General features: G+C 36.8%; 3 protein-coding genes across 4 annotated transcripts; 1 reads left to right on the top strand and 2 right to left on the bottom strand.

The window, feature by feature from the left end:
* Positions 1–2,769: 2,769 nt before the first annotated feature.
* LOC149708887 (uncharacterized) lies at positions 2,770–11,667 on the bottom strand. Its single transcript, XM_089864373.1, has 4 exons — positions 11,193–11,667; positions 9,820–10,210; positions 5,572–5,722; positions 2,770–3,781 (listed from the first exon to the last, which is right to left on the bottom strand). Exons 1-4 carry the CDS (start codon positions 11,560–11,562, stop codon positions 2,837–2,839), a joined length of 1,857 nt encoding a protein of 618 aa, XP_089720499.1. The 5' UTR covers positions 11,563–11,667; the 3' UTR covers positions 2,770–2,836.
* Positions 11,668–12,746: 1,079 nt separating this feature from the next.
* On the top strand, positions 12,747–14,922 carry LOC149708888 (uncharacterized). Its single transcript, XM_089864376.1, has 2 exons — positions 12,747–13,152; positions 13,677–14,922. The coding sequence occupies exons 1-2, from the start codon at positions 12,865–12,867 to the stop codon at positions 14,841–14,843; spliced, it is 1,455 nt and encodes a 484-aa protein (XP_089720502.1). The 5' UTR covers positions 12,747–12,864; the 3' UTR covers positions 14,844–14,922.
* Positions 14,923–15,382: 460 nt separating this feature from the next.
* Positions 15,383–20,211, bottom strand: LOC149708889 (acyl-CoA synthetase short-chain family member 3, mitochondrial-like). 2 transcript variants are annotated; one of them, XM_089864374.1, is made up of 16 exons: positions 19,600–20,209; positions 19,347–19,535; positions 19,019–19,153; positions 18,818–18,961; positions 18,708–18,757; positions 18,373–18,496; positions 18,208–18,318; positions 18,061–18,101; positions 17,889–17,992; positions 17,714–17,809; positions 17,579–17,642; positions 16,974–17,055; positions 16,753–16,875; positions 16,562–16,661; positions 15,883–16,058; positions 15,383–15,817 (listed from the first exon to the last, which is right to left on the bottom strand). In XM_089864374.1, the coding sequence occupies exons 1-16, from the start codon at positions 19,720–19,722 to the stop codon at positions 15,734–15,736; spliced, it is 1,746 nt and encodes a 581-aa protein (XP_089720500.1). In that variant the 5' UTR covers positions 19,723–20,209; the 3' UTR covers positions 15,383–15,733. The 2 variants fall into 2 exon arrangements, with proteins under 2 accessions (XP_089720500.1, XP_089720501.1); XM_089864375.1 differs by lacking the exon at positions 15,383–15,817 and having other exon boundaries at positions 15,902–16,058; positions 16,572–16,661; positions 19,600–20,211.
* Between the last annotated feature and the right edge of the window lie 2,452 nt (positions 20,212–22,663).

Genomic DNA, 22,663 nt, shown 5'->3' on the forward strand with positions numbered 1-22,663 from the left:
ATATCAAAAATATTGTTGAAAATCTGAATTTACGAAGATTGTGATATAAATAAATTACTTAATAATAAAGAAGATAATTTAGTTTTCGTAATCATTAATTAATTATTGAATATAGCCGGAGTTTCAGATTATAAAGTTTTAATGCCCATTTATTAAATGGGCCACCGCCCATCGAGCTATTTCTTAACAGAGCTAGACATAATCCGTTTATGAAAGATTGGTTTGTGATGAGGCTTAAGTTAACAAATTCATAGCAGGCTTCGAAATAAGGATTTTTTATAGACGAAATTCACAGTGAATGTCGTTTATAAAAAATTGTGGGAATCACAATGCGCAGAGCTGCAGTGAGTGGGTACGTTCAGTAACCCTCTTTGATGACAGCGCTTACAAAGCTATGTCAGATTTTGCCTACTGTACAAAAAACACCATCTAATCGACAGGCTGGGAAATAAGGATATTTTTTAAACTAGTCCTTTGGACCAGTGACCCCTAGTGTCTGAAATAATTTACTGGTCTCCGGACTGGTCCCAGTCTTTGCTCTCCAATAGATTTGCAATTAATAAACTGGTCCCGAGGACCAGTAACCCCCACTTCTTGAATTAAAAAACTAGTCCAAGCAATTAATAAACTGGTTTTGGACCAGAGGAAGTGTGCTATTTCCCAGCCTGCTAATCGATATGGTTTTTTTTGATGGCGTGACGATTAGATGGTTTTTTTTATGGCGTGACGTTGAACACTTGACAGACGAAAAGTTGGCGCGAGTTTTAAAAAATAAATTCCAATAAAGCTATTCCTACAGTAATTGTAGTAGTTTTCTTTACAAAACTACTTCTACCATTCAAATAGACATAATTTTCTTAAACAATTTCATTATTTGCAAGCTCGTTAATAATTGAAGAGAGAATTTTGTGCTACGTAACGTTTTGAGGGCCAGTAAGACGTTTCTTCAATAGGGAGCTAACAGTTCTGACTCTGAAACGTCACACCCTTCTATCTCTTACTGGAGTTTCATCCCCCCTAACGGTTGGAAACAGTATTCTACGCGCAAAAATGCCAACCAGAGAGGGGCTGCGTGACGTCAGATTATCTCTTCCCCCAACCAGTTGTTAGCTCCCTATTCCATTCTCAAAAACAGAGCTAACTTCAAAATGTCACTTTTCCGTTCAACAACCTTTTACGTTACTGTGAGGTTTCGAGCCCATGCCCATCAACCAAACATCAAGAAAACAGCGATTTCCTTGATATTTTCGTTACTGAACGTACCCAATGATTCACTGCAACTCTGCACATTGTGATTCCACTAGGAGTCGACTTGCCTCAATAACAGAGAAAAAGAAGTCTACATGCTAACCTAACAGAGGTTAACGGTAATAGTTAGTATAGGGCGCTGTAGGTTAGCTGTGGCATAGGGGCTGGCCACCACCCCTCTATGCATTGTAAAGGGACCCACCTGTAAACAAGCCACAGGCTTAGTGTGGATATCCCTTCATAGACAAAAGCTTAGATTATTATTAGATTATAATGCTAACCAAACGCATTTAATGCGACTGTTTTAAGCAATCATTTTTATATAAGAAACCATTAAAGGGGCTGTCCGACCCCTCTCCTTTTTTACCCACCCGCTATGTTAAGCTCTATGAGGAAGATCGTCGTTTGTCCCACTGTCCGAACAGCCCCTTAGAAACCGCGACACCAAACGACTTTTCAGCATATGGTCCATAAGTATGACCCTACCTATACTTTGTAATGTCAGGGACTTACTGAGAGAGCTAGTTCAAGAACAACGCGAGAATTGACTATACTCGGTTTTGCAGTCCATCTTAATCCTATTCAGCCTTTGACAGCGCCTCACCAGGCGTCGCTTTACGACAATCAATGACGTTTCAACTACGTCACTTCATGACAAGCTCTCAGTAACCAGTGACAAGCTTATGGAACATATCTTATGAACTTACGGTCTTTGCAATAGAGTTATATCAGTTACAGGGAGGGTGACATTAAACTCCGCCCATTCGCCCTTTTGGAGGCAGAATTTAACATGAGCTCTATAGCCACCAGAAGGTGACGCCATCTGTTGTCTTGTTAATTTCATTGGCTGAAAAACCAATGACGTCTCACCCCCCTCAGCAAATATAACTCTACAGAGCCTCCGGGATGAACTAGGCCCATGCGTGTGGCGAAGCGAGAATATTTTTTGAACTAATTTAGTTCGCCGTGTTTTCCCTTTTGGGGGCGCTGATACGACCGAAAAATAAACAAAGTTCAACCCCGTGACCCTGTTGACTGCTTAAGTATTTGGGCCAAGGTCGCGGATTGTAAATTGAAATAATTTATTCTGGTGTCATCAATACCATCTAACCGAAAGATTCCGTAAAAAGTGAATTGCCCCAAAAACATTTACGTTAATTTTAGGATGAAACTTTTCTCTATCATAAACATTTTATGACTGACCCCTAACATATCAACGATAATTTAAGGAAGACCCCTGTCACAACGGAAAAATAAGCGCCATCTATGGTGAAAATATTTTTCCTAACAAACTGGATATTTCCCCACATAAAATTTGACATGCATGGGCCTAGTTCATGCCGGAGGCTCCGAACTCTATAAAAATATACACACTAGATTATGAAAAATGACGTCAGCCATTGAAACTATGAAAATTTATATAAAGTTAACAGAATAAATTTGGTAGGTATTGAAAAAAATAGTTGTCAGGCTGAGAGAGGGGAAAGAACTTTTTCGAGCCCCTTTATATAATAATGAGAATTGAGACACGAAACTTTATTTATTAGAGGTAGAGATTTACACTATCTTACAAAAATAACAAATTCCATCAGAAACAACGGTATTCATCGAAATTAACAAATTGAGAGTAACCACCAAAGTTTAATGACTTATGAAGTGTTACTGGTACTGACGCTGTTTCAGGCTGTTGCAATTCAGAATAAGAGCTAGCTTGTTCACTATTTGAACTGATATCGGCCCCACTTTTACGGAATGTGCCCGTATTCTGAGCTTCTAACTCAGTTCCGCGATGATTTTGACTATTTTTTAACTTAGATCGCCGAAGTGCACCGTTTGATTCTTTGTCGCCGTGTACTTTGACGTGCGCTCTTAGCTCCTGTTTAGTCAGAAAGCCCTTATCACACGAGCTACAAAAGTGATGTTTGATTCCTTTATGGCGAGCGATATGTTTCGACATGTTTGACTGCGAAACAAAGGCTTTACCGCAAAAATGGCAAATGTTTGGTAAATGTTCTTTGTGAGTGTTCATGTGCGATTGTAAGCCAGATTCGGAACGATAACCTTTTCCGCATTGGTCGCATTTGTAATGAGGTTCGTCCGAATGCGTCAGAGCGTGTCTTTTTAACTGAGAGACAATATGAAAGGCTTTACCGCAGATGCTACACAATTGATCCATGGCGCCGTGATCTTTTTTCTTGTGCCGATACAAAAGGCAGTGATGTTTGAAAGTCGCGCCGCAAACGTTGCAAGGATAAAGCTTCCCTCCTTTATGAATTAAACTGTGATTTCTTAAGGATTCCCTGGATTTAAATGATTTCCCGCAAACTTCGCAAGCAAAGTTCCTCTCGTTTGTATGAACTAATCTGTGAGATTTAAGGAGGTTTCGCAAGTGAAATCCCTTGCCACAGTCCTCGCATTTAAATTTTATTTTACGAGATCCGTGTGTTCTTCTCATGTGCGTCTTCAAGGCAAATGAGCTTGTTATTTTCTTGCCACATTCTTTACATTCAATTGGGTTTTCAGTGTGTGTTAACTAAAAATATATAAGTAAGTTGAAGATATAATATACCGTGTTACAAAAATAAAATTAGAGATGGCCGATACCAGGCTTAACCCGATACCGATCGATACCGGTACAAACATGAACCGATACCGATCGATACCGATATGGTATCGATTCATCCCTACAGGCGCGTACTAAGAAAGATTTTCGCTTATTAGTTGTTAGATAAACTGAATTCAGGTACTTTTTATATAAATGAGAACTCGTCACGATTGTAATTCATAGAAATGAGATATTATCACTATCATTACGTTACGAAAAGACCTAAAAATGTCATGAAGCGTCATATAACGCATTTTAAACGAGTATCGGTTTAGTATCGGTATCGAACCAACCGATCCGATACTATCGGGAAACCATGAGTATCGGTTCCGATACCGATATGGTATCGGTACCGGTTCATCCCTAAATAAAATATAACAGCTGGGTGGCCGCGGTTCAGGAATTTAACAAGATGGGCCCCTGCCATATTCAGGGTTGCCACGGAATTTTCAGAACCAAATTCCCTGACTTTTCCCTGACCTTTTCCAGAGATTTCCCCTGACCTTTTTAGGCCGAAAGTGTAAATGATTACAGCATGTTTAAAGTGCTTCTAATTAAATAAACTATCTGCATTAAGTTTTCCAATGTAATTGTTGCACCAAAATGATTAAGAAATATTTTAACTATAACTAACAGTCTAAGAGATTTGTTTAGAGAGCATTTACTTTATAAAAACAATTCTAGACAGCATTTTTAAGGATTGCTCTAGAGTTTTCTGTGTTAAGAGAGGATGAGGAGAAACTTTCATTACTCTTTCAATAAAGACTTATCCACAGACATTTTAACCACTAAAATCAAATTCCCTGACTTTTCCCTAACCTTGCTGAAATTTTTCAAATTCCCTGACTTTTCCCTAACTTTGCTGAAATTTTTAAAATTCCCTGACTTTTCCCTAACTTTGCTGAAATTTTTAAAATTCCCTGACTTTTCCCTAACTTTGCTGAAAATTTTAAAATTCCCTGACTTTTCCCTAACTTTGCTGAAATTTTTAAAATTCCCTGACTTTTCCCTAACTTTGCTGAAATTTTTAAAATTCCCTGACTTTTCCCTAACCTTGCTGGATATTTTTAAAATTCCCTGACTTTTCCCTAACCTTGCTGAAATTTTTAAAATTCCCTGACTTTTCCCTAACCTTGCTGAAATTTTTAAAATTCCCTGACTTTTCCCTAACCTTGCTGAAATTTTTAAAATTCCCTGACTTTTCCAGCTTTTCCCTGACCCGTGGCAACCCTGATAAGATTTGTTTTGAGTGGCATAGTGACTATAATCGAGTATTAGTATGGTTTAATTTATTTTAAAGGGACTGCAAAGAAGGCATTGGCGGGTGGGTTAAAATTATTTGAAATACGTCACAGACATCAGGTGATGCCAAGATACAAAGGCCCCTCATGGAATGGAACTAGTTAACATCTAGCCCTTGTTTTTCGTGAGATTGCAGCGCCAATTTCACGACATGAAGTGGTAGTTTTCGAAATAAAACGAACTAAGCTTCTTTAAGCCACGCCTACCTTGGTCACGTGCCTCTGACGTATTTCAAATAATTTTTACCCACCCGCCGATGCCCTCTTTACAGTCCCTTTAAGGTAGCCCAGACTTATTTTTACATAGTTTTCAGACTAGGAGGATTGATAGCATTTACACCAGGAGGCCATTCTACTTGGCAGACAAAGCGTAGTAAAAAGTACCCTGGCCTCCTGGTGTAAAGTTTTAAATCTTACCATGTGTGTTTTGAGTGTACTGGCCATCAAATATTCCTTTTTGCAAATCTCACACTGGAATTTTTTACCCTCGTGAAACGCCTGAATGTGATTCTCTAATTTTCCTGGTCTTGGAAACAGTCGATTACAATATTGGCATTTGAAAGGCTTTCTAAGAAATAATAAAATAAAATATTAAGAATGAATATTCCCAGTATCAGTTTACCAATATATCGCCGTTTTACCGATATATGGGTTCAAGATTAGTTAACCAATCATTTACCATTAAAGGGTATGAGAAGCTTCGTTTGAAAAACCTTTGCCATGAATTTATTTATTAACATGAATATATATGTGTATCATTAGCCTTTCTATCATGTTATTCAGGGATGGGAGGGACCTTTCTATTACATACGCGTTTAACGTCATCGCGGTAGCCAATCAAAATCGAGGCATCTGGAAGTTCGAACAGCAGACGACCACTTTAACAAAATTATACGAGGGATACAATTTTCGGTTAGGTTTACCAAACTGCGTCAACTGCCGGGAGTGTGGCGCACTCCTGTAAGCCAAGCTTCTGGGCGGCAAAGTTTGAGGGAATACGACACATGTCGGCGATCCTACCCTATAGGGAAACAGCACGAACAATTCAGTGACGTCACCGGTTTGTAATTTTTTACCGCCCGATTTGAATTTTGAATCGGCCGCCATATTGTATGTGTCGCCCTCTACAAAAATACATTGAACTCTCGAAAGATGGTGCTATACTGTTGCGTTTTTGAGTGTAAAAGCAAAGCTGTTGCTGAAAGTCGTGAGATATTCTTTAGAATTCCAAGAATAATAAGAAATCAAGGTAAAAAAACCTTGGATTTATCAACTTTTGGGACGTTATGGCCGGGTAATCATTTAAGCCTTGGCTCCAATTTACCGTATTTTTACAGTAAGGATCCTCATAATTAACCAATGAAATTTTTTCTATAGGCCTATACCTTTTTTTAGTTGTTTCGGCTAAAGTTTCTAAATAATCTGATGTATCGAAATTAATTTGTTGATTTGCCATGTCTTCCACTATATTTATAAGGTGCTTTTTACCAATAATTCACATACAACATGGCGGCCATTAAATAAAAACAAATCCAGAGGTCGCGGCTTCCGGGCGTGACGTCACTAGAAGGTCAAAAACCGCTTCATGCTGTTTCCCTATAGGTGCCGGCTGTCCCGTGTCCGCCGGAGGTGACTTACCCCAATTCCACCTTCCGTCACCTCCCCAGTAAACCTCATTCCTTCCCTGCTTCTACACATACGACCTAGCGGCCCCCGTCAGTGCTGGGCCGCGTAGGGTCTCCCGCTCAATTCTTCCTGGTGCTAAAGGCCTAACGGCTAAGCACTAGTGTTAGTAGGTGGTAAAAAAAAAAAAAACTGCGTCAACTGAATATTAAAAATGATCGCCGATACGTTAATAAATATCTCAGCACGATGTTCGAAGGTGATTTTGATCTTTGAAAGGAAATTATATAAATTATATAAATTGTACAATGTTTTCCCTAATCTAAAACTGAAAACTTTTGGTAAAGTGCTAAGCCTTGGCCATAAAAAAAATGAAACGGTTGACAATTAACTAGCAACATCTGAAATGGTGAGAATTGATCATGCTGTTTTTTTTTCCTGCTGTTGAAGGTAAAATTAATGCGGTAGTTGATCAATTGACAAGCATAATAAGCCTTTCGCATGACAAGAGCTTTAGCTTTAAAACAAACCGACGGAAATTTTCTGACGTCATGCAAACTAAGCCCCTCCCATCCCTGAATATGTAGTTTAACTAGTCAATGCAGATATATATTCATGTTAATAAATAAATTCATGCCTTTGCTTTATATAATTAATTACTGTAAATTCAAAAATATCAAGCTTTTAATTCTCCGATTTCTGGTTATTTGGCAATATGCATTTGAAAATGTTTCATATGAAATTATTTGAAACCCACTTTTTAAGAAAGGCTAAAACGTTTCCCGTAGGCTGACGTCACAGATATATTTTTCCCCTTAGAGATGGTGCCACTCTCTCCGCTATCAGACCCAGAGTTTAAACTGGCGAGAAGCTCGAGACGCGTATAGGATTCCCGCGCTTTTATTTCCCCTCACGTCATAGTGATGTCATAAAACGGGCAAACAAGCTCGACAAGACAACATTGTTGATACATCGAAACTGAGTTTTCGTGATTTTTCAAGGGATTTTAAAAATAGCAACTTTGCTTCAATTATATTAAACACTTGCTATTTTGAAAGTAGAGACTCGAAAGTGTAACATAATACCACTTTCGTGCTAAAATATGAAATTGTAAATTCCCATACCCTTTAATTGGAAAAAGAATTGTAAGCGATTTTTTTTACTGATATTCTAAAAATGTTTAAAGATGGCGCTTATAAATTGGATACCCTATATTTATGATGCTAGCAGGGTGGGAAATAAGTATTTTATTAAACTGTACATTTGGCCAGCGACCCCCCTCGCATGTAATAAATAAACTGGTCCATGACCATTGACCAGAGCACGTCGTCTGCTAAATTAAATAAGTGGATAATTAAAATAGTTGAGTTAATGTCTGAACTCTGGTTACCCTTGAAATTTCTTAGTGGTCCACGACCCCCCTCCAATTTAATTTTTAAACTGGTCCAGGCAATTCTTAAACTGGTCATTTGCCCTGTGCCACCGCCGTATTTCCCACCCTGGATGCTAGACCATGGCGCCATTACCCGCGTTATATCGGTAAAAATCGGTTAATATTGGTCTGGTAAAAGTAAAACTTTGATATCATTATCAGTGGTGTGCGAGTACTCATTAAATTCGTCTCAACTCGATACTCGATAACAATTGAAATACTCGAGAAAGGTTGGAGTAGCATAATTAACTCCTTAAATGGTCGACAATTATTCGAATCCGAGACTTATTACTTAAGCAGACGATGAGCTCATGAGTATTTATTTTGAAAATAACCAGGGTTCATACAAAGATAGAAAACATGGAAATATCAGGGAAATTGGTATAGAGGAAAAAGATCAGGGAAACTTCAGGGAAATTTAAAATTACTTCGAAAATTCTGGGAAAATGATTTTTTTTCTCAAAAAATCAGGGAAATTAAACGAAGTGAAACAAAGACACTTCAGTGGGACCCATAATCTAATTCGGGGCACGAGAAAAGAGATATTAGCAAAAACGGATTTATGTGAGAAGAATGTTGAACGTAGCAAATTCACTACCCATCCTCGCATACTTTATTGAGAAACTTCGTCTGCTTATATTTTGGCTCCACCCACAAATTTTGTATATAGCGACTTCTAGAGATCGAAAATATTATTCTTATCTCTATTTTCGTGGTTAAATGTTTTTTTTTTGAAATTGCGCCAGTGGTAAAAAAGCAAAGTGGACAACAATGCGATATAACTCCGGATTTAGTGGAATTATGTTTTAAAGTTAAGAATTTAAATAATTGATGTTGAAGAAAAACTAGATACTTCAAAAAAGAAACGTCTATTATTTATATTCTTAACTTAATTCCACTAAATCGGGAGTTATATCGCATTGTTGTCCACTTTGCTTTTTAACCACAGGCGTAATTTAAAAAAAAAAGAAATATTTAACCACGAAAATAGAGATAAGAATGACATTTTCGATCTCTAGAAGTCGCTATATACAAAATTTGTGGGTGGAGTCAAAATATAAGCAGACGAAGTTTCTCAATAAAGTATGCGAGGATGGTACTAGAGAGTGCTGTCAGTTGTGACGTCAGATCCAAGGTTAAACGTCACGAGTCTGCCTTTAGCAATGGGCGGCCATGACAGTTACCGTTTTTTCTTTATGGGAAAACAGCATGGGCGACGTCACACCGGCGCTTCTGACAGCACTCTAGAGGCTAAAGCTACGATCCGACGTTCTCAGTACATAAATCCGTTTTTGATGGTGTATGGAAGTAAATATTGATTACTCGGAAAAAACAAAATTTGACCTGTCTAAATAGAGTGCTGTCAGAAGCGCCGGTGTGACGTCACCCATGCTGTTTTCCCATAAAGAAAAAACGGTAACTGTCATGACCGCTCATTGCTAAAGGCAGACTCGTGACGTTTAACCTTGGATCTGACGTCACAACTGACAGCACTCTATACTCGATATGAAATTAGTTTTGATACTCGGACTCAGCTCGAAACCGAAAAAAGGAACTCGCAAACCACTGGATGTCGGTCATCACTAAAAAAAATAGTAATCAGATATTACCTGCCATTTTTAGTTTTCCCACTAGTTGATACTGTAGCAGAGTCTTCTTTTTCGTTTGAATCGCTATTTGGTGCATCATCATCAAAAACATCAAAACCAACAGCCTCGTTTTCATCTGTTTTGCCTTCCATAGAGTCATCAGTATCGTAAGAATCTGTGCTACTCAAACCATCTTCAGTTGACCCCAATTTTTTATCTGGATGACTAGGGATGTCTCCACTATTTGACGAGACACTTGGCGGCTTGGAACTCTTTTGAGTATCATCCTGGATCTCACTAATCTCCCGTTTATCTTGTCGAGAGTCACTTTTTATTCCCTGAGAAAGTCTTTTTCGTAAAGAGCTTATGAATGACGGAGATTCCGTTTCTTTTTTCTTCTTTGCTTGGATTTCTATGAGAAACGTTTTTTCAAAATGAAAAGACGACATAAAACAAGTGCAAGTCTCGGCTGTGTTTAAATTTAAAAAATGCCACTAAATGCTCCTATAGTCGAAGAGGGGCGTTAACTGGCTCACTAAGCTTAGAAAAGCCTAGTTCAGCTCTCACCCTTGTGGACGAGTTCTAACTGGTTCCTGGATTTGTTAACGTGAAATTGCTGTATAAGATTAGCCAGAATCAGTCTGGGAAATAAGGATGTTTTTTAAACTGGTCCTTGGGACCAGTGACCCCCTAGGGTCTGGAATAATAAACTGCTCTCCGGACTGGTCCCAGCCTTTGTTCTCCAATAGATTTGCAATTAATAAACTGGTCCCAAGGACCAGTAAGCCCCACTTCTTGAATTAAAAAACTAGTTCCAGCAATTAATAAACTGGTTTTGGACCAGAGGAAGTGTGCTATTTCCCAGACTGGCCAGAATGTAAGGGGTCCCACAGGAGCCAACCAATGAGATAGAATATATGTATTAAACCTAGAGTCACAACGTGGGATCTCGAGATCGACCGTTTCGCGAATCGCGATACACTTTTTGTCGAGCATGAATCTTTATCAAATACGGGGGTGGCGCCACCTATTAATCACTCGAAGAACGTTTTTATTACCATCTGCTGCTATAATCTGCGTAACAAGCTGTCAAGATAGTTTTTTAAACGTGTTAAATAAAATACGCCAGTTAAATAATAAAAACTCCAGTCCTTTTTAATCTAATAAATAGATGAAATAAAAATCATAACGATGTTTCTGATTGCAAATAAGCAACAAGTAAAAGTTGTAATTAGTTCCGCTAGAGGCTCACAGATGGCGCTGTCATGTTTTGATAAACGTGCTTGATAAAAACAATGTGTTTCGCGGAAAGCCGATTTGAATTGTAACTCTATCTATCTCATTGGGTTTAATTAGAAAGCAGAGATTATTTCCACCCTCATTTACACCTGTACCTTTTTTATTTTTGAGTTTCCTATCATTTTTGGGAGCAGTTGCTGTTGTAGCATCCAAGTTTGCTTTAGACACATAGCACTCTGCGCAGTGCAATTGGTGTATGAGCAGAAGATGGCTCGCAAAATACTCATTGGCATTGGGATGATTTTCAACTGACGTTCCAAAGTTCTGTTTGTCAGGGAACAACACGGTTCCAAATTGAGATGGTGTGAGGGACGAATTAGTTGGTCTTTCAATTGGTTGTTCATTGCCACTTTTAATGTTGAACCATTTACACTTGGATTCTTGCCAAATAGGAAATGCAGAGAGAATATTAATATTTGCTTGAGACCCTTCAACTTGGTTTTCTTTATCAATTTCAGACTCCATAACCACTGTTCCCACAAACTCGACCTAGATTTTATTTACATAAATATCCAAATAAAGCCGATTCAGTTCAGTTTCATTGTTTCAAGCTCCTCTAGAGAAGCCAGAAATATAAGTGCGTGATCTAGTGGGCTATGGTTACGAGGCTCCAAAAAAAAGAGAGAGATAGAAGCAGGGCCGGATATAAGCACAGGACACTGGACATTGTCCAAAAACTAAGGGGGTCACTGGACGATTGACCAGTAAATGTTTCCGACGTTTTCACAGCTTGACTATATGAAGACGCGACGCTATTATTTGCACACTCTAGTGGATAATGTCCAATAAATTTTCCAGTCAAATAGGGGGGGGGGTCGCTGACCACTAGTCCTATAAGAAATTTTTCTTATTTTCGGCCCTGGATAGAAGGCGAGGAGGAACAAATGTTTTTATTTTTATTATTTTTACTATTTTATTTTGATTGCTGCGCTCCCCTTTTGAGGGAGCCGCCCTGATATTAATGGGTGTATTTTTTCTTATACGGCAATAAAGAAACCTTGAAACTTCCTCTCTAATGGAGCTGAAGGGTTGCGCTCATTTTATCGTGGGGTTGGAGATTTTACGGACCGTGGGGCTTTCCTCACATTTATTTCAAACTTTGTCAACATTATCTAATGGTATGATTGGCATCACTTGTCGTCTCCCATCATGCTCCCATAGCGGGACATGGATAGAGTGAAGAACAGGGTGGGAAATATGGATTTTTTTAAATTGAACATTAGTGCACGTTGTCTGCTAAAATAAAGAAGTGGATAATTAAAATATTTGAGTTAATGTCTGGACTCTGGTTACCATTGCATTGTCTTAGTGGTCCCGTGTACCACTGATCCCCCTCTGAATTAATTTTTAAACTGGACCAGGCAATTATTAAACTGGTCATTTGCACTGTGCTGCGCGTTAGCATCTAAAAAATTTTTCATTCATATAGACGCTCATATCAAAAGTTTCCCATAAGAATTCTAATCACGCCAAATTTGTATTTTGCCTAATTTTATATCACTTGCAGACTCGATAAAACTCAAGTTATATATGCTTATAATTTAGCGAGTAAATTTAAACCTTAATGGCAAGGGTTTCACTCATTCACAAGTTTCACGGTATATTTGTATGCCTTTTAGTGGTGTCCGATGTGGGACCCAATATTATGTCGTCTGCTCTATTAGTGATGTTGGTTTATTTGATAATGATTGTACTGTTAGGTTTTTCGCATTTTACGTTCGTTTTCAATTCATGTAACTAAGTTATACGATTAGATTAGATATTAACATGCCAAGCATGAGGTGCGCTTACGGAATTTGTAAAAATGACAAACGTTTTTCTGATAAACCCCACATGAAAGGCATTAGTTTCTTCAAAATACCAAACCCAAAATATCATCGTCCTAAAACTGAACTCTGGGTTAAAGCTTGTGGCCGAGAAGATTTTAAGTTGGAAGACCTTCTAGTTCGCTATAAAGGCAATAAAACGAGACAATTTTACATATGTTCCAAACATTTTGTTAATGGAAATGGACCATCTGATGAACACCCTAACCCTATACCAAACCCTAAAGTTGTAAGACAAGTACTTTACAATGAGATAGAATATATATATTAAACCTAGAGTTACAATTCAAATCGGCTTTCCGCGAAACTCATGGTTTTTATCAAGGTTAGGACGTTTATCAAAACATGACAGCGCCATCTGTGAGCCTCTAGCGGAACTAATTACAACTTTTACTAGTTGTTTATTTGCAATCAGAAACATTGTTATGATTTTTATTTCATCTATTTATTAGATTAAAAAGGACTAGAGGTTTTATTATTTAACTCGCGTATTTTATTTAACACGTTTAAAAAACTACCTAGACAGCTTGTTACGCAGATTATAGCAGCAGACGCTAATAAAAAAGTTCTAAAAGTGATTAATAGGCGGCGCCACCCCCGTATTTGATAAAGATTCATGCTCGACAAAAAGTGTATCGCGAAACGTCGATCTCGCGATCCCACGTTGTGACTCTTGGTTTAATACATACTGTATATTCTATCTCATTGGTACTTTCTTATCATCAGGGAAACACATTAATCATAACGTTATAGGTTCAAACGAAGAATAATAGGAGATCTGAAAATGTGACTGGTCATGTCCGTTTAAATCGCCAGGAAATTGAGATGGCTGATATAAGTGACGATAAAACGTTAGAGGAAGGAAGTCAATTTTTAGATGGAAATATAACTGGTTCCTTGATATTGGAAGTTGATTCTGTGGAATCTACACATGTTACTAGCGAGGACATCGTTATTCAACAGAATTTACTTACAAAACTGAATTCAGCAACTCAAGAACATCCTCCTAAGATCTTTGTAGATTCTAACGTTGTATTTGAAAATGTGACTGGCGATGACGTCTGTATAAATCGCCAGGAAATTGAGATGGCTGATATAAGTGACGATAAAAAGTTAGAGGGAGAAAGTCAAGTTTTAGATGAAAATCTAATTGGTTCCTTGATATTGGAAGTTGATACTGTGGAATCTATACATGTTCCTAGCACAGATATCGTTATTGATCAGGATATATCTATGAAACAGAATTCGGCAAATAAGATCTTAGTAGATTCTTACGTTGTGCCTGAAAAAGAGGAAGTTACTTCTCTAAGAGAACTCGGGGATATTATTGAATGCACTTCTGGCTGGCATAAAAATCTCAATGGAAAAAATATCGAATTTTTCAAGCTTAATTACGAATGCACGATAGTTGTTATGAAGTTCATCGTAGATGAAAATTTTAATTCGTCCTTTTTCATTTTAAATAGCCAACTTGACTATCCTGATCATGAGCTACTTTTTAAAATACCTAAATTTATCAAGAACAAAACTACGCTGTTAAAGACATTTTTGGAGATTAACAAATGGCGTGTTTGTTGCGGAAGCCAAGACAATCATTTAAAAGCTGAATATATGTCCAAGAAAAGAAATAGCGGCTACATTTGTCCCGTTACGCAAGCCGTAAGATCTTCCAAATGCCTAAAGATATTTTTGCCATTTAAAAATGGAAACAGATGCAAGTTTTGCATCGCTTTTCGTTCACACCTGAGATCAATGGTCTTTAAACAAAAGAAAAGATTACAGGAAAATAAGGTTTCTAAAGTCAAGTACAAGACTTTAAGAAGAAAAGAATTGATTAAAAAGATAAAAGATGGTAAGAAAAAAGAGATAGCGTTACAGCGAAAGTTAAGAACTCTTGAGAAAAAAATTAAAGATACGTAAATTGAGAAGGTGAAAATCTCGGGTTCAACAAATGAGCTGGAACTCATTTCAGATTCATAATAAAGCTTTTTATTATCATGTTGTTACTATTATTTTGAATGAAAACATATACAAAGAAATAAATTCATTTGCCAAAGAATTCTTGACTGAACAATCAAAATTGTTGAACACACCCCTTGACACACCCTAAAGCTCGAAAATGGGGCACCCCTATAACCTTTCATTATCGCTTGAAGGGGGCTTGTAAAATAAGCTAGGGCGCGCAACTCTCCTACTGTCTTTGCAACCCTCTATCAAAGAGGGTAGAAAGAGGGGGAGTAGAAGCTAGCGGCTTTGGCAAGGCATTTTGGGTGTTCTCGCTTTTCTTTTTTATTTGTTTGTTATATTTTCCTATTAATATCCGGTTCACCGTATTTCGACCAATAAGAGGGCAGAGAAAGATGCGCGCGCACACCGGAAGCTTAGAGGTAAACTTTCAAAGCGAGAACACTCCAGCCAAACCTTCTACTCCCCCTCTTTCTACCCTCTTTGCCTCTATCAACAAGCAATTGTAGGCCAGGCAGTATAGTATCAGGCTGACCATTCGAAGGTCCCGGGTAAGATAATAAATAATATAAATTTAAAAATCGTTGATGAAAACTTTATTGCTGATACAGCTAGGAGACAGCGCCACCTAGCGGTGGTTCTGCGAAGTTCGATTTGAAAATAACGATCGAAACATCATCATCATCTAATTATTATTCTTCTATACGCTAGGTCAAACTAATAGTCCATCGTTTTATTAACCCGACCTTTATTTATTCCGGGAAATATTTCAATTCATAAATTTCACAAAACTCTTTATCCTTTTAATTTGCATGTAAGCATATATATATATATATATATATAAGTTATTCGCAAAATTTGACGTAACCAGCTTCGTTTAAAGCCGCGCCAATATCATTTAAAACTTCCGGGTTTTCCACTCCGCTGGCCTAAATTTAACCAACTGGTCAGTTAATCAGTTAGTTATTGTGAGAGTTAATAATATAAAAGCTACCAGAATTTTCATTCCTTTGGTCAAGGCCGTTATACTTGATCTGTTAATTTTCCCAGTCGGGGTTCGAGGTAAATCTTTCACAGGAATTATTTTACCGAAAGTCACAGCTTCGCCAAACTGTCTCGACAATATTTCCAATATCTCTTTCGAAATTCTTTTCAGATCATCATTGTTTCCTTCACAAATATTTAACAAAAGTTGAATGTTATCTTCATTACCCAGTACCATCATATTGAACTAGATATGTTCCATAAGTTTTGTCACTCGTTACTGTGAGCTTGTCGTGAAGTGACGTAGGTGAAACGTCATAGATTCTCGTAAAGCGACGCATTACAGAATAAATAGTAAGATGGATTTCAAAAGCGATAGTGTAGTCCATTCTCGTGTCGTTCTCGGACTAGCTCTCAGTAAGTCTCTAGCATTACGAAGTGCCATATTTTGGAACATATCTTATAAACTTAAGATTTAGTCTACTAATTATCGCCATATATAACATGATTAGGTTAAATTTGGCACTTCCCGTTACCATAATGCTAAATTTATGAAGATCGAAGATTTGTTCCCATGCTATAGATAGGGAGTTTTGAGTGTAAGCCGAATAGGCAAGTTCGGGCAACTCTAAATCTTTACTTCACCTTGGCAGCTGTTATCACCGATTATTTCATAAAAACAGTTTTACCATTTTTTACCATAAACAATGTGACTGGAACTTCTTTAAGGATTAGATGTGGAGTCGAAATAACTGCGCATTCTGAGACTTCAGGATGACTCATCACTGCCTGAAAAACAACCAATACACTTGATACTTTATGTAATATTTTAAATATTTAGTACTAATTATTTTCGCGTCAATATCTCGTTTAGAATTACCTCTTCAACAGCTTGAGCGGCTAAATAAATGGAACCATGTTTCATCATAAAATCAACCCTACCCTCAATAAACAGTCCGCCATTTTCGTCTAAATAGCCCTCATCTTTCGTATCAAAGAAACCCTTTAGAGAAAATAGCGTCAGAATTTTTCACGTATTAGTCAAGAAATCGAGTTCATTTTATTGGTGCAATTAAGATAAAGGACACTAAAGATGGTTACCAGAAACTCTTCGAAGTAATTCTTTTTACATTTATCATGTTCTTTCAGGAGACTAATTAGTCCTCCTGGTGGAAGGGGTAATCTATAGAAGAATAACGTCGTTATTGCCAAGCAAAGCCTACCTTAAAGTGAATGTGAAAAGGAAAATCAATTGATTTTTTATCGATTCTTTTACCAGTCTGCTTAGTGAAACATTCAGGAAATACCTCCGAATGATTTTAAAATTCAAATCAGGTACAGATTTTATCGTAATTTGAAATAAGCACCTCCAACCAATCACGTAACGCCCTGAATTCCTATTAACAAAATTTCCGTTGCACGCTCTACATCTCGCACCACGATTGTCACATCACGCGCAATTTTTGTCAAATATTGCGCTAAATTTCATTTGCCATTTATCGTGCCACGAGAATTTTTTTAACAAGGAAGCAGGGCGTTTCGCGATTGGTTGGAGGTGCAAATTCCAAATTATCCATAAAATCTCAACCTAATTTGAATTTTAAAATCGTTCGGAAATATTCCCTGGATGTTTCACTACGCAAATTGGTCTTATAATTAGTAGAAAAATCGATTAAAAATTTTTCTTTAAGCTTCAATAAACTCACTTTACTAATATCCTTCCTATTTCGTAAGGTTTCGCGGCTGAGTTGTCAGCTTTCTTTATGACAACTATGTTAAATGATTCTATATTATATTATTTTTATTATCTATGTTTATAAAAGAATAATAAAGAAACAAACATTCAATTCCTGGTAGTGGAAATGCCGCATTGAATACCCTTTTAACAGATCTCTTTGGAACAGGATTGACTGCAGCAGTAACGTAACTCGATAGCTCTGATATAATAAATTGATTCCACTGTTTTAATTTTTTTTCTATCGTCGAATACATGCATTAAGTGTTTTTACTACACACCAGTTTGACCGTAAACATTCCAAACTGTGGTGTTAAAAGTATCAGCTGCCCATTCTGAGGTTAACTTATCTAATCTTTCACCTCCGTATATTAGTTGCCGAACACTGAAAATATTCACTTGCGTCGGAGTTATGGAAACATGCCTACTAAGCAATTACGAGCGATCACTTACGACTTGAGATTAAACTGCGAAGCGACCTTTCCTTGAGGATCCTTTAAGGATAATTAAAAACAGATAGTGTCGCCAATTTCCTTAGGTCACATGAAACGCAACTCGACGTGTAACCGAAGGGTTACCAACACAAAATTCACAACTTACCATTGATTTCAGGATTTTCAAAACTCCAGCTCTTAAAGATAATCTAGTGACTTGGTTTATTTCGACCATTTTGTAAAGTGCTGTAACGTCAGAGGTCAACAGAGGATCTCCCTGTTATGAAACATAATTATCTAATATTTTAAATATTTGAAATTAATAGTATACCTCGTAGATGACTGTTTTGTATTTCATCATTAATGGCATATAAACCAGAATGCTATGACTAGCTATCCATCCGAAGTTGGAAGTCATGTATATAACTTCATCTTCCTGGTCACACATTATTAACCTTGGAAACATTTTATATTTTTACAGTTGTTTCTATTCTTCATTATTACAAAATATATTAGTTATTTTCTAAAGTAAAACATTCCCACGCTTCATTCTTTGGAACAATATATTTCATTTCATATCAAACCATGAATTTTTTCACTAAAATTAATATGTCTATCCATCCGAAGTTGGATGGAACATATGATAAAAGTCATAGTTTTGCTTACGAGTCGCTAACGAGCTTCACCGCGTAACTTCCAATTGAATGAACAATTCCCTGCGCGATATAAAATTAGCTATACTTAAATCATAGTAAGGCCATGCATGACGTTCATACCTTTGGTGCTCCTGTAGACCCTGACGTGTACACTACGAAGAGTGGTTGATTGGCTTCTACGGAAACACACTCTAGAGATGGTTCTGTATTATTTACTTTAGTTTCCCAATCATCGTCCCTTCCGTCCGTCATGGGCACCGGAATCTAGACGTGAATTAGTTTCATTCAACTTACTTGCAGTTCAGTGGTCTTTGTAAATACCTTTCCGTGGTGTTTAAACACTAATATATTATCCGGTTTATGTTTTGACAGCTGGCACGCTTCGTCAAGCATAATCTTGTAGTTAACCCAACCATTTGCATGGTATCCATGTGTAGCCGTCAATACGACTTTAGGCTTTCGAAATGATTAAAAAACAAATAAAAAAGCTGTAAAACCCATTTTCACATTTCTTCTCGAAACTGAAAGACTGGTAAATTTTGTACACCGATATCCAGTTATTGAACTTTTTAAGGAAACTAGTAATTCCTGATTTCGCGATTTTGCGCACAGAAGTCATGACTTTCCTCTCTCATAAAACCTGTATTACTTTAGAGTGATCCATTCTAGTAGCCAAATCTTTCGCTGGTAGACCACTTGGCATGGCGCAATGAATAGCCCCTACTCGACAACATGCCAACATTGCAAATACACCTTCAGCTATCATTGGCATGTATATCATGACTTGATCTCCTTTAATAACCCCGTATTCACTCAGGACTCCTGCCAGACGAGTTACCTAACATACATTAAAAGAATTTAGCTTCTAATTTAAAAAAAAAAGCTCCTTTTTAACTTTCTACCTCTTCGTAGATCTGATTATAAGTGTAAGTCTTCCTTGTCTCCGTAACAGGACTATCGTAAATTAAAATTTCCATATCTCCATATCCATTCTCGACATGTCTGTCCACGCAATTGTAACACATGTTTAGTTGCCCGCCGGTGAACCATTTCGTTATTGGGGCATCGGACAAGTCGCAAACCTTGTCCCATGGTTTAGTCCATATTATTTGACTGGCAACTTTACTCCAGAATTTATCTGGTGTTTCCCAGGCTTCTTGTCGAAGTTCATCCAATTGGAGTTTTTTCAACTCAAACACCCCTAAGTTGTCTGTTGAAGCAGAAATTGAAACATTATTCTAACCGAGCTACCGCTCTCTTGGATAAGACTATTTGATTCGATGTAACTTTTTGTATTCTATTGTAATATTCTAATAGCTGTGGTTGAAATTTCGAAAATTGGCAGCTTCAACAATTGTGCCTATATCACGTGCTTTTCAGTTAATATATTCGCTACGCCTTTGTTCTTAAATATTGGAATACTGATTGCATTAATAATTAATAGCATTATGGCAGGTGATTAGTGAATACCGTCGTAAATAAGGATGAAAATGCTTTTAAATTTATATATTTTGTTCATATTTTTTTTTTTTTTCTAAAATAACTGGCTTTCCAATTCACCAAAGCCGATTTAAAACTGACAGTGATTTTTTATAAAACGACGTATTATCTTTACATTTCCGTATGCCCAAATTTCGTTATACATTAATACACTGTTAAAAAAAATGGAACTGTCTGACACCTTTAGAGGTGTTTCCTAATGCATCCCCAGTAGCACCTCTATTGGTGTTTAAAAGCACCATTCGAGAGGATGTCAATACGCACCTTTCAAAACGATGCGAAATAATACCTTCTCTGAAGGTGCTTTTTAAATCCTGTTAGGTGTTTTAATCACTTTGAATAGAGGTGTATATACCAGAAAAAGTGTTTATAAACCCTTTAAAAAAAGGTCTTTCTTAGACTAATTTGGTGTTTTTAAATTCCATTGACGTTGGTGCTTTTTAATTCCTGTTAGGTTTAAAACATCACCCTTTATAGAGGTTTATAATTATACCAGAAAGGTGTCTATAGACTCTGTAAAAGGTGTTTTTTGAAATAATTGTTTTTCAAAACACATGAGTTATCATAGATTAGTCTTTCAAAATAGCTGCTCAAATCCAGTGGATTAAGGGTAAACGTTTTTTCTGCTGTAAGCCTTATTCAACCGTGTAAGAATTGATACGCGTGCGAAATGGTTACGTTTAACCTTTACTGTATATCCTCAACAGTTATATTGAAGGACCTGATTTATATCCTTCAAAAGTGTATTTAATTTTCGGCTCACTGTGAACCGTCAAGACCTCTTCAAAGACACACGAACTCATGGAACCAAACCGAACAACGCTTACTAAAATCTTTTAATGTAGCATTCAGTGTAACTAGGAAAGTTTAATTTCACGTTTACACTGTATATAAATGTAGTAAAGCTGAATTAAAAAGTAAACAACAAATTTGAAATATTAATATAAAAGATGTTCTTGGAATATTGAAATGAAACAGAGCTTTTTAGCTACAAAACTACAAAAAGAATCGTAATGCCGAAACATACTAAATATTTTCATTTAATATTCTACAATAAGAAAATGTTATGGTTTTGTAAGAGATAATTTCATTTCACTCGCTTTATATTAACTTTGATATGCGCATAGTTTTTCGATTCAGATGCAATCTTCATTTCTCGTTCTATATAAACTTTCACTTGTGTCGTTCCCAAGAAAGAAGATTATCTTAAATAATTAAATAAATATAAATGATATTAATTTTTTTTAATCGTCAGTATTTTACCTTAATTCTAGTTAAGTGATTTAAAAAACATTATTCTTAAAATGATTTTAAATATAGCTATTGTTGACGTTTGACTTTTCACAAATTTTGGAAATTTAGGGTATATAAGGCGATTGATTGACAAATGGTAGGAATAAGCGCTGTTGCGTGAACGTTTGGTCGAGGCCCTGCCATTGGGAGGCTAGTCGTTTCTCGTAACTTAAGCCGATCGCGCGTACATCTTAATCTCAACGATGATAATGGAGTAGAAGCCAATGTTTCAGATTGGCGTGTATGTGGTAAACACAGAAGACTATATGATGGTGTTGTTTGAAGCCAAAATGTACAGATAAACGTGTATGTCGTATATACCATTAGAAAAACAAGTGTGGAGATTGCGTAATGAAGTAGAATTTTTACCTCTCCGAGTGACGATGACGTCACGGAGAGGTATTGCACTGGATGTATCTGTGTGTCTGTCTGTCACCGTGTTCGCAGTTGGCAAATCGAAGCAAACGCGTTCGCAATTTCCGGACCGCGTTTGCAGTATACAGAAATTCGAAAAATGTTACTTCGTTGCTATATACAACTTATTTAAGGTCAATCATTAATTATCCGTTACACCTTCATCTGCTGTCTAACCACCAATTGTTTCACCCAATTCCAACCGGTATTTAATGGCTTCTAACAACAACACCATGCAATAGTCTTCCGTGTACACCACATACGCCATACGCGGCGAGCGGCTAGGGTTACGAGAAACGTATAGCCTCCCAATGGCAGAGCTTCCACCAAAGGTTCACGCAATTGCGCATTTTCTTACCTCTTGGTGTGAATCATTCACCTTTTATACCCTTAATTTACAAAAGTTCTGATATAGGTGTTCCCTACAAGTATAACGTTAAAGATAGCTATGTTTAAAATTATTTTAGGAATTAAGTTTCTTAAACCAACTTAACTATAATTAACGTAAAATTCTGACTATTAAAATAATTAATATCACTTATATTTATTTAATTATTTAAGATCAACTTTTTTCTTTGGAGTGACAAAAGTGAGAGTTTATATAGAACGAGTAATGAAGATTGCATCTGAATCAAAACGCTACACATAGCAGAGTTAATATAAAGCGAGTAGGATGAGAAGATATCTTACAAAACGATAACATTTTTTTTGCAGAATATTAAATGGAAATATTTTAAATATTTTTCGGCATTACGATTC

Source organism: Phalangium opilio, unplaced genomic scaffold (genome assembly GCF_054372755.1).
Source record: "Phalangium opilio isolate 3A_F unplaced genomic scaffold, DU_Popi_V2 ptg000013l_1, whole genome shotgun sequence".
In the NCBI taxonomy this organism is placed as follows: domain Eukaryota; kingdom Metazoa; phylum Arthropoda; class Arachnida; order Opiliones; family Phalangiidae; genus Phalangium; species Phalangium opilio.